Here is a 12,842-nt window from a genome sequence, read left to right as displayed (position 1 = left end):
GGAACAAAAGATCGCTTTTCCTTCTGCTCCTTTTCTCTCTTCTTCTTGCTCCTCTATCTCTCTGCCTCTTTCAACTTCCTTCGTTTTCATCTTGAGAAAGTTCGAATGCGAATCTTCTTGATCTAAACCTATTTTCTGGCCACATGATAAAATAGAAATATTTCAATGTCGTTGATATATCCATTTAATCGTAAATTAAATAATATCTTTTATGCGAAGAATAAACCTCGCTATTGACTTATGTACAAGTGAATTTTATTATGGTAAATTGGATATGCCAATGTCGGCGAGTCGTTAAAAGTAAATAAAGTAAAATGAAGCAAAGATTCTTTATCCAGAGCATTAAATCAGTTTCTATAGTGTATTCCTTAGATCGACGAAACTAACGCAAAGCTCACCCTTTACGATCAAATACACTACTATGTCCCTTTCTGTACTATTGTCAAATCATCGTTAATCTTCGTCGACATAGATTTTACATTACGAAACTGTTCGGCTTTTACGATTCGCATTCGGTACTCTTTGTTAACGATAAGAAAGATCCATTGTTTCTCATGCTATCATACTTGACTCGTATAGTCATTTATCGTTAATAATGAGAATAAATTAACGAATTACGAGAAGATAAAAGTAAAGAAAAATTATAGAGTAAATTATTGTTTATAACTTTTTTACTCGAATTGAATTTTCAAGTGCAAGATTATCTCAAATCTCTCATTAATTATAAAATTATCAATAATTCATTTGTAGTTTGAAATAACGAATGTATAAACACAAAAAATATTCTTATTTAATTTAATAATTAAATCAGAAGTTTCACAATCTAAAAGTTGAATTTAATAGAATATTAGTTACGTAACTCTATACTTAATAAAATTCATACATACTCGTGCGTTTCATATTACCCATAAAAAAGAAAAGAGCAAAAAGATCGATTACAGATTTAAAGAATATAACGCTCATACGTAAATAATTAAAGACGATAATCTGTTCTTTCGTTATTACAGGCAGAGATAATACAAAATAAAATATGGTAGGAATAATCTTATACGAGAAAATTTATTCAGATATTAATGTAAATGAATCGGAGATTGGAAATGCATGCAAACGAAGATTTTTGAATTTGTAATATTTAATACCAATTTTGATTCCTAAGATAATAAATATACCAAGATAAATAAAAAAGGAAATAAAAAATAAATAAATCTCTATCTCGTTAATAAAGTTAATAACGAGAAATTCGATTCTTCGCTTAATGCTTCCCATCATCTTTCCCGTAAAAAAGTCAACATTTTTTACGATTATTATAAATACTCTTTTTTATTTACAGAATATCGGTGATATTTCGAGTGAAGTCGGCAAAGGCGGTAAAAATTACAGACGCCAGTTTACTCAAACGACTTGGTATCATAGTTATGATATTCAGTGTATTTCTAAGTATTCGTACTTTGGTTGCACCACCGGTAGTCATAGTCGCACGTACAGCCGATGATTTGAAAGCGTATCTTTGTCGAACGGATTGGTGGGATCACAGTTTCACGACGCGTAAGTAGCATAATTTCCACAATTGCAATTTAACGAAACTAACTGATTTAATAAACTATAAAAACAATATAAAGGAATCCATGTGGCTCCTTCTTTTATTTGTCTGTTCCATATAATAATATGAGAGGAGAAGAGCCCTACTATTTCACACAGTTTTACATATTTCACGAGCTGCATGACTTTTATTTTTATTTATTTGAAATAATCGGTTGGAATGATACTAAACTTAAGTATTGTACAAAAATCATGAGAATGTCTCTATAAAACACGCGGATATAATTGACTGACTCATTGCTTAAAGTGACCTTATAGATATTGATAGAATGACATCTACAAATCCTATTCATAACAAAGAGAAAGAATGAGAACTATGTATTGAAATTGATAGTGAGTAGGATATTACGATAAAAATATTGGCATAGATTTTTATTCACGATCGAGCGTAAATATGGAAATCCTACAGCTATGTAACTAATTGTAAGATCCTACCCTGTAGATAAGAAAAAAACATTAAAGATGGGGATAGGCGGAGCAATCGAAAATTTCCTCTTGCCGTCCCAGTGACACTCTCCTGATCTCTGCACAATAGTGGGGGAATGGATTGATTGATGATGAGGACCGTATGCCTTCTAGCGAAGAAGAAGTTATCCACCTTTGATTTACGCAAAAGATCCAAGCTAACGACACATGGTTTAAGTGCTATTAACAGTGGTTACAGGTCATTACACGCGTATCGTTAAGGCGGAAACTTTAACGGAAGATCATAAACCTCGTTTCGGGATATTTCAGTTGAATAAGCAAACTTCCAATCGATCTCAAGGAATCATATAGGCATTTAATTGTTATAAAAATTAACATGCACATTAATAAAAATTAACACATACACACACAATGGTGAAATTAACTATTCATGTAGTGAGAATATAGAAACAATAAAATGCATATATGAATACTTAAATCCTTCAAAGCATATATGCAAATGACATGGATCGTACCTGAATATTTATCGATATTTTCTTAAAAAAAGAATCGATAAAAGAAGAATTCGAACTATCCGAATTTTTTCAATGAAACATTTTTTCGATGAAATATTTCCAATTTTACTTTATCCATCTTCCTCTCTCTTTCTCTCCTTTTTTATTTTTTACAGCATATTGCTGATACCAGCCCCTTTAAATTTTCTCGTCTCTCGAATGAAAGTTATATTCGTGCAATCATCATCGGAATGGCGTTACGTTCCCTTTAAAGCTTTTAAGTCTTTCCTTCGTGCTGAGATCTTGCGAATTTGGAACGATTAACTTTTATCTTAAAAATTAAAATGGTTAAAAAAGGTCGAGGGTCATTGAGTTTCTTAAAATCATATCTCGTTGCTGATTACAGTCGAAAAAATAAACTTAGGAGCAAACGATATCGTTTTTCGTCGACCAAGCTTACTGAGAAACGTCGATTAAATGTGTCTCTCTTAATCCGATCGATTAGAAACAATTGAGTATGTTCGATTCGAGAGAAACTATAAGAGAAGGAAAGAGAAAGAGAGAGGAAGCGTCAAGACCAGCAACGAAGTAATAAATCTTTGCGATTTAAGTCTAACCCAGCGTTTATTCTCTTTCTCTTCAAGGCAAGAAGGGATGAAACTAATCGTAACTAAAAAAGAAAGCAAAGTATAAGAACTTAACCTCTGGCGGTCTTTTAGCAAAAGTCCAAACCTGTCCGAGTTAAATCTCTAGGACTTATCTTCTCTCTTTTACTCTTTCTCTTTCTCATCCTTGTTTTTTTCTTCTTTTTTGGATACGAAAAAGAAATCTAACGGCATTACTTTCGAAAAAGAACCGTACAAGAAAGGAGAGTTAATTGTTCCAAATTACCTATATATCTCTTTTCTCAAAATAAAACAAAATGAGAGAAGGCGCCGTTCCGTTGCAGAAGAATTATTCTTTGAATAAATACCTTTCCTTTCACATTTATTTCCTCTTTCTTTTGTTAATGTAAAATGAGGAACGAGAGACGACAAGTATTTACTTCAGTATTCGCAAGTTTGGCAATTTTTCTAGCAGGGAAAAAGAAAAAGTTGCATTACGTTAACTTGCAACTTCGTGCTTTGCTTAAGTAGAAAATAGGACGGTCTAGGAATTTAAGTTTCACAAAAGCGAGGAAGTCGGCTTACATCAAAGTCAAGCTTAACGTGGGAACGCGAAACTTGCGAGAGCTATCCGAATCGTTTCGTTTGGCGAGAGACACAGAGAAAGAGAGAGAGTGTGTGTGTGTCGGGGTGTGTGTATGTGTGTGAAAAAGAGAGCGATTAATTGCAGGAAAGGCACGAAAGTGAATTTATCGAGTGAACTTTTTCGTCTGTGTAAAATAACACAACCAATTCGTTTGTTCCGCAAAATTAAAATTCAAAACTCGAAGATTATGGAATCGAAATAAAAATATAATATCTACTGATTCGAATGAAAAAATACCATCATTACAATTTTTTCATTTTTTAGATTTTTCAAATATATATTTCTCTTGCGTTGTATATCGAATGTTTTCGTGACGAATTTTCTGTTTCTTTCAAATTAAAAAAAAAAAAAAATCGACGAATTCGATTGATTATTAATTTGATATTTTTAATGATAATTAAAGTTTTGTATTGTCCACGTAATAAATATTATTAAAAACCGTCCTTAATCAAGCTCGATGTTTTATTTTATTAATTTAAGCGCATTTAATAAACGGCATTGGATTTTAAAGAATGATAATTGTTCGATTACTAATTGACTAATTTCAATTCGAAATATAGAATATTATTATCGATATATTAGCATGTGTATTTATCTTGAATAATAATAGAAACAAGGAACCGTCGAAATAATATAATTGCAAATTACGTTAATGGCCCAAAATAATTTAAAATCGATTATATCATGCTAATTTCGATAAAATTACAAAGACCCATAAAGTACTATCGTCATTATTATTATGTGTTGTTCTCGTTTTAATCTTTTAATTTAATAAATCTGTTCTTTTTTCTTTTCGCCTTTCAGTCGAGGTGATGTTCCTTATTTGGGGTATCAGACTATGCATCGTCGTAAGAAAAACTCCGTCTGAATTTAACGAGAGTCGATTTATATCGATGGCCATTTACAACGAATTTTTGCTATCGGTCTTCCTCAATGTTTCAATGTGAGTGCACCTATTATACATTAATAATACCAACTAAATAACAACGTTTTTATTATAAATGGTGTTGAAATTTTGTTGACGCCATTGATATTACAATGTCAATTAAATACACAAAAAAGGTTATTAAAAAACTACCTTAATTGCTCATTTTTAATTATTCACGAAACAGTATTTAATTTATATCGCTCGCTATATTACGCATTACGGAAAATCATGAGAGATTTTTTACTGTTAAACTAAAAAAGTACTTACCCAGTACTATAGATATTTATTATAAATTCATCACTTTTGTTAAGTCAATGAAAGTATATTTATAATAAATTCTATCGGTACCATATACACGTATCGAATTTTTTAAGTTAACGAAACGTTGTTAAAATCGAGTCGATAATATAATTTTGCGAATCAAATTTAAACAAAAAATAAAGCTAAAAATGTAAGAAACCATATTTCTATCTACTTGATAATTGCATATTGTTTTATAAGATATTTCATCAAATTTATCAAGATAATATAAGATCTCACGAAGTTACTAAACGTGTACACTTTTAGAGGAGAAATTTAATCGACATTAATACATAGAAACATTTAATAGAAGACAACTCGTTCAATTGAATTCTACAGTACTCACCAAAGTGCCGCTCGAAAGTCTATCCAAGTAATTATCAATTTCGCTCGTAAATTTGACAAACTAGAGAAAGAATCTCGAACAATGAATTTCGAACTATTCATTTAATCGAATCGACTTTTCTTATTCGGCAATCTCCTATATTCAGTTCGACATTTCGCACAAGTAAATCTCCCTAACTTGAAACGATAATTTTATCGCCACATTGGATATATCTCTTTTAATCTATGATAATTGTTTTTTTACTCCCAAAATAACTCTCGAAACGAAATAAAATGTAAATGATTACTTAATCCAAACTTCGTTTAAAAAACATTATTGCAAATTTGTAGTTCCAAATAAGTTTTTGAATCTTTGTAAAGTATGCACATTTGAATTTTACTTTTTTTTTTTTTTTTTTTTTAATGAAACTTTCGAGATAATTACTGTCGTGGTTCATACAAATTTTTTTGTCGTTACAGGCTGTTTCTGCAATCACCGGCCAATCCGGATTTATTGTACATCATATTTTTCTGTCATACCCAACTAACCGTCACACTCTTGTTATGTCTTATATTCGGCAGTAAGGTAAAAAAGAAATAATCAACGTGTCGAATGATTTATCAAAGAAACTCTAACTTTCTTAACTTGTTAACCGAAAAAGCTAAAAAAAAAAAAGATTTAACTTTTTTCGTGATAAAAGAACAAATAGATTATTTTTTCTTAATAAGCATTCTCTGAAATAAGCATTACATTACTTATATACTTTTTTTTATTTCTTTATTAGATATACTTTCTTTTGTAACGAAAATTTTACCTTTACCTGTAATATTTCATTTTCAATAAAAATAAATGAATTTATATTGACCAATCCAAGAATTTCTTCGGTTAACATGTTAAACGATATATACATAACTTCACTAATTGAAAGGAAAACGTTCATTGCTTTTCCTTTATCAAGGCTTACGTGGTATTTCGCGGTTATGGCAAAGAAGATTCAGCCGGTAAACTTTCTGGTCCAGCCAGCAAGTTTTTGAGTAAAAGCAGTCGACCTCAAGGTACCAGCAATCAGACAAATTCAATATCTCTCCAACAAGGTAATTTCACAGAGGAGAGCGACGGTACTACGGTAAGACAATTTCAAGGACACTTAGTTTTTTTATTTTATTACATCTCGGATATTTAGTCTTAATGATATTAATAAAAAGTTGGATTACGTAGTGAAAGAAATAGAGATGATCGTATTAAAAATTCAAAGACAGACAGAGAGAAAGATATGGAAAAAAAATTTATTCTCATCTGGATAAAACTTTTTCTGGATAAAAATTACAAGTTTGTTCAGTTCATATAAGTATTTATCGAATAATTAAATCTACTTCGTAGATTAAACTAAAGCAAACTAAAACTAAATTATACTAAAACTCAGAATTAGTCATAGACTTTTCTGCTTACTATTATAGCTTACGAATATATAGATAACAAATGACGAAAATACATTTCTGTATTTGAACGTAAAAATAAAAATCAATAAGCGTACGACGAGCAAGTATGAATTCTAAGCATTGTGATCATTACAAATTTCGATAATTGATAATACGCTTTTGCTTAAGACTTTTAACAAAATAATTTGTATTTGATGTTCGAATAAATCGAAGAACAAACCACAAATATAGGGTTCGTAGCATTGGCTCAGCAATTTCAAGCGAGCTAGACAGGGTCGATGATAAGGGAGCGTTTGTACGACAGATTGATTGTTTCCTTCAAACGTTAATACTCTTACCACAAAAGTGAGGAAAGTGATGCCTTCGCTTGATGAGGATTTCAGGTTGGATTGAGCACTTAGAAATTAGAGTCCTATAATCCGAATCATGGTGTGTGTGTGTGTATGTATATATATATACACAAACACATCTTATATGATCGTAAAAATATATTATAATACTTATGAACACACTTTCTGATGATCCACGAATTTATTTGATTAATTTAATGCTTCTCGGAGGTAATGACTCGCAATACTATTTAATTCGTTCAAATCCTACATACATAAACGTAGAAATGAATGGGAAGACAGATAGCGGAGTGGGGAACAGAATGAAAAGGAGAAAGATATGAGCGAAACAAAACAAACACAAGATAAGCGTGACGACGACATCAAGAAAGAAAAAGTACAGCAGTCGAAAATACTGTAGACACTCAACTGCGATGATCGTTCGACCTTTAAAAGCTTTAATTTTATTATTTATTTATATACTTTTAAACTAAATCAACAATTACTTAAATTTGAATATATCCCATGTAATATATTATATACACAAACAGAATAAGTTGTAAAAAAGAATAAGTACTATAAATTCAATGTCGTCTTAAACGAATTAAATATATTATCATCGAGAAAATTTTTTAATCGTTCAAAAGTATCTACATATCTATAAATATTATCCATATATCTACAAATATTATGTTAGATTTCGATATAATCACGGAAATAGTTTAAATCACGTAGATATTTTTTTCTTTTAACTGATATTAGTCATATCAAAATATTGCGAGCACTTTATCGATGTTTAGTTATATTTTTCTTTCGACATAAAAAACATCGATGATACCATGTTTTTACGAGTCGACTAAGAATAATCCTAACTTTTAGTATGTAAATAGGTTTCTCTCTGTCTCTCTATCTCTATTTCTTTCGTCGTAATTTACTTTATAAACTGCAGCTGACGATTTTTTGAAAATAAAAATATACACACGTACACACATATATTTTATTTAAAAAGTTTGCTTAATCTCTCTGACAGTTTTCAACATCTCTCTAACTGAAGTGTAAATATTGTAATTCCCTTTTCCAATCATAGTACGAAAATTTCTCCTGTTCGTTTCATCTAACAAATTTTATTCCATTGGGACTTCAAAACTAAATCTACATACAAATCGTAATCTGAAAAAAAAAAACAAATAGCATTTCTTATTCGATTCTATCTCGTGTGATCTGATACACGTGTATATATATATATATATATATATATATATATATAAAGTCATATTTTGTCAAAAAGGAAAGAAATTTTATTTGTGAGATTCAACTTTAAAATATATAGGAAACAATTGTAAACTTTGATTATTTTTCTTTTCTTTCCAAGAAATTAGCTTAGTCATTTCCCATTCTCTTTCTCTTATTCTTTCTTACAAACACTCTCACACAAACACCTTCTCTCTTTCTCTCCAAATTCTGATAGAAAATTACAAAAGAAGCGGAACTATGCGGAATTCGCATTAAATTTCAGGAGGAATTTCGTCGTCTGATCGCTCAACTGGATGTTTTAAAGGAGAAAAACGTTTTATTGGGTAACCACTATCTAGTCAGTAAAATTGCAGCGATGCAGGAAGCTGCAAATCGTAGCGAAGCCCAAGTATCGACAATTCAAGCAATCTCTACGAGCATTAGACTGAACGATCTTAACGGTTCGCGAACGGTCGTGGAAAGCGAATTGGGTATATCATGTGAAAAGGATCACAAACTTATAGGTAAGAGTAACAGTAAAGTAGATACTCAAAAAGCTTAATAGGTACTTAAGAATATTTCCAATGAGAAATATCTTCTAAGATAGGCCGTATGTATAATAAGACCGTCTTCACTACATCAAGAGCAAATTTTTTCCATTTGATCAATTTCTTCGTTAAAATTTGGAAAAAATTAAAATAAAACGTTAGAATGTTAAGACTGAGATAGATTCTAAATGAAATAAATTATAAAGTAAACGTCGTTGTATAAAAGGTATTGGACTACATGAGAGAAAGTGTCAGGCTTGTATCGAGAAGAATGGTCTTCGAAGCAAGGACCAACATCGCAATAGTGATCCTAGTAGTAGCACCACAAGCATACGAAAAGGAGAACATTCGAATTTGAAAGAAACCGATAAAGAAGTTCGCGCTAGCGATGGTAAGAACGATGTTGGCGTTTCGACGTCCTCGAAACTAGTCGGCACCAGTGAGGACATAGCCACGGAAACGAACCCTGAGCCGAACGGAAAAGAAAATGATGCAAAAGATAAGTCCAAGAGCAAATCCGGTCACGCCAGGACCCATGCCATTGTAATCAACCTCGACGATAAGAGCAGATTCTCAGAAGAGGTCACCGTCTAAAGGTTCATCGAGATAACCTTCAGACCCTTCTCCTTCCTTCTTTTTCTTCATGACGAATGAACAAATGAGATTTACCATGGCCATCTTCCTTTGTCACGATTTCGATACATTTATTTCGTCAGTACTTCGAAAAAAAGAAACTATTTTTTTTTTTTTTAAGAATAATCATCGATGATAAAACTTTGTTTAAAAAACGAATGGAAAACGGTTCAAGATCGTCCTTGAAAATGATTAATTATTTGAAATTCGACTATTACGCAATAATTGGTTGTTCAATGAAATATATATGATCACTTGTTTTTTTGTCTTTTTTTTTGTATTATTGAGCGTTTTTACGTGCTCTAAGCGAAAGAATTAAATAAGATCTGCCGTAATTTACACATGTAAATACGTTTTAATGCGCGCGTTCAAAGTCTTGCCGTAATTATGCACGAACGCATTGTATATATCAATATATAAATGTAACAATATGTTTAACGATCAAAAGTGAATAAAAATGAAAGAAAATAGGACTGAAATTTATTTCCTTCTACGTAAGGATTAATTGACGTCTTAACGTTGGGAAAAGAAATTTATTCGAAACAATTTAAGAAAAAAAAAAAAAAAAGCGGACTCGAGTTTAAAATATCGATTTGTCCGTTCTGCCATATCATTATTTTGTAAATATCTTGTAAATAAAAAACAATATCATTGCAATATTAAATAATTACGTTTGTCTAAAGTTTGCACACATACGTATCGATTACGTTGAAAATGGATATATGTATATATATTCAAAAAATAACTCATGCTTCACGAGATCATGCAAAAATAAAATAAAAAAAAAAAAAACAAGAATCTCAATAAATCAAATTCATTTGTCGAATTACCGAACAACTTTTTCATTAATTTTTTAATTCATAACGATTTCGATTCGACCATTGATAATTTAATTACGCAAATATATACATACATAACTCGACTTTAAAGCTAAGCTTTTAAAAACATCCGATGAAGAGCAAAAGATCATCTTATATATTGACCTCGGTCAACGATTGAAATGACCTTCGCAATATTACGTCGAATTCATTAGCAAAGTTCTTTTTTTAAACATAACTATAAAGAGTACACACATATACAATAATAGAAACAGATCGTAGAGCACATAAAAAGAAAGGAAATAAAATCAGAATTGGAATTGATCGCTCTACTTGCGCAAAAAAATGTTGCTAATATCAACAACAACGCGTTTTACTAGGGAAAAAAAAAACAAATAAAATAAAATAGAATATAAAAGCGCAATATTCTTAAAGGGATCATTTCTTATGTCCACCGTCGAAATTTTATGCTCCGTTGATGTACAATAGATGTACCTAAATGTCCTAAAACAAATATCGTAGAAATTAAGATAAAAATAAAATAAAATAAAATAACCAGCAAAACGAAATTCGTAAGGCGCTCGTTTCGATCTAGAGATCATCGATTTTATGCACCTTAGAGAGCACAATCCACATCGATTTTTATCTCTCGAAGAGATATCGAACTCTTTGGACGATCGGGCTAATTCTTGCAATTACGTTGAAGGGACGTCGTTGTAATACAATATATCGCTGTTGTTTGTTGTATATACATACATATATACAGTAAGTCCAGAAATATTTTGAAGATCTTTTGAAATTAACTAACTTCTTTTTAAATCGTTGATATTATACAACTTATTTAAATATCTATAAAATCTTCATCATTATATTCTAAAATACATCGTTTTACAATGATAATAAAGATCATAATTCGCTTTAGGATTAATGGAATTTTTTTTCATGTAATTTGCATATATGCATATATTCATTTTTTTATAAGACTCGATGAGAAAATTTATTTTAGAAATGTCTACTATCAGAAGAGAAAATCCATCTTATCTCTTAGACATACTCGATATCTATTCAGGAAATATTTATTCAAAGTTTTGTTTGAACTAGAACAAGTTATACAATTTTAAAAAAGTATTCAAACATTTCTATGACTTACTGTATATAAATTTGCCGGACAAATTCCTTTTCAGAGCATGTAATGAATGTCTTTCGGTGTATGGTGTGTTCTACGTATCTATAATACGTACATACATATGTTAGAAGATTAGAGATCTTACGAATGCGAAAGTACTTACAACATTGTTTCTGTTAAACAGAAAAAAAAAAAGATAAAGAAAAGGAAAAAAAGAAAACGAAACGAAAAACGAAAACAATTTTTCCTAATAATCTTGCTTTATGTTGACGCATGATTAATGAATACTCGTGAAATATGTCATAAGAACAAAATAAAAAGTAATCATCGATCGACGAACGATAATTTTCTCTATGTTTTTATCGTATCCCTTCTCTTTTCCTATTTCCTTCTAATGTCACACTTATATCAATTTCAAGCTCAATAGAATACCTTGCCAAATGACAGAATATTAAATCCTGATAAGATATACGAGTTGACTTGCTGAGATCAATGAACCGAGAAATAACGAGAACGATGTACATATTTAACGAGACGTATCTGACAGATCCTAACACGAACATCTGGCAACAGGCGTACGCATATGTCACGCATATGTTCCATCAAAACTAATTACTAATTAATGTAAGAGGATTTCAATAATCTAACTGACACTGCTTTCAATCGGTTCCCATGAGCTATCTTAAACTGAATAAGCGATGATATCAATTAATATGTTTTTCTCGAAACCTTTTTATTGTTATGAACATGTTTCAAACACGTTTGTTGCTTTTATATAATATTTATATTTTTGTCTATATATGATAGACATATGTGAAACTATGATTTATATGGATTTAGATAGATATTTATATATCTATACCAATTTCATTGAGATACTAAACGATATTGATGCAATATAAACTTAACCACTAAATTGTTCTATCTTGTTCATAAAAGTAAACGTTCTTATTACAAGACTGTATTTGTAATTATAATAGATTCAATGCAGATAGAAGAAAACAATGGCATATAAATTTATATTATCGTCGACAGTTTTATTTCACTCCCAGGTCACGAAAAGAGTAAATAAGTAAATAATTCCGAAAAAAAAAAAAATTTTCCGAGAGAAAGCAACGACTAGTAAAGGAAAATAAAGGTTCGTGTAATGAACAAGTTTGTAACAAGTAGATAGTTATTTTTAATAAAAGAGATTAAAACAAGAAAATTCTACCATTTAATGCTTAATTGTATATTTTGTTTTCGAACTGCATTCGAAGTAAAGGCGGATTACTTTTTTTATTGTAAACATTTCTGATAAAATATAGCCTATGCAAATTGCAATTAAACGGTGCATGCATATGCATATATATTCTGTATGTCGACAATGCTTTAAATCAGTAAGTTGCAGCTA

At 30.4% G+C, this 12,842-nt stretch overlaps 1 protein-coding gene across 1 annotated transcript in view; it reads left to right on the top strand.

Annotated features, from left to right (window-relative positions):
• The window catches only part of LOC122632360, an 88,409-nt gene extending 78,714 nt beyond the window's left edge, over positions 1-9,695 (top strand). Inside the window, exons 14-19 of the mRNA XM_043819069.1 lie at positions 1,331-1,545; positions 4,575-4,713; positions 5,803-5,908; positions 6,282-6,449; positions 8,608-8,848; positions 9,099-9,695. Coding sequence (XP_043675004.1) covers positions 1,331-1,545; positions 4,575-4,713; positions 5,803-5,908; positions 6,282-6,449; positions 8,608-8,848; positions 9,099-9,466 — 1,237 coding nt within the window. The 3' untranslated portion in view covers positions 9,467-9,695. The remainder of the gene's footprint in view (positions 1-1,330; positions 1,546-4,574; positions 4,714-5,802; positions 5,909-6,281; positions 6,450-8,607; positions 8,849-9,098) is intronic.
• The last annotated feature ends 3,147 nt before the right edge of the window (positions 9,696-12,842 follow it).

This window comes from Vespula pensylvanica, chromosome 10 (assembly GCF_014466175.1).
Source record: "Vespula pensylvanica isolate Volc-1 chromosome 10, ASM1446617v1, whole genome shotgun sequence".
Taxonomy (NCBI): domain Eukaryota; kingdom Metazoa; phylum Arthropoda; class Insecta; order Hymenoptera; family Vespidae; genus Vespula; species Vespula pensylvanica.
Note: the sequence above shows the minus strand (reverse complement) of the source record. Positions and strands in the feature narration are given on the sequence as shown.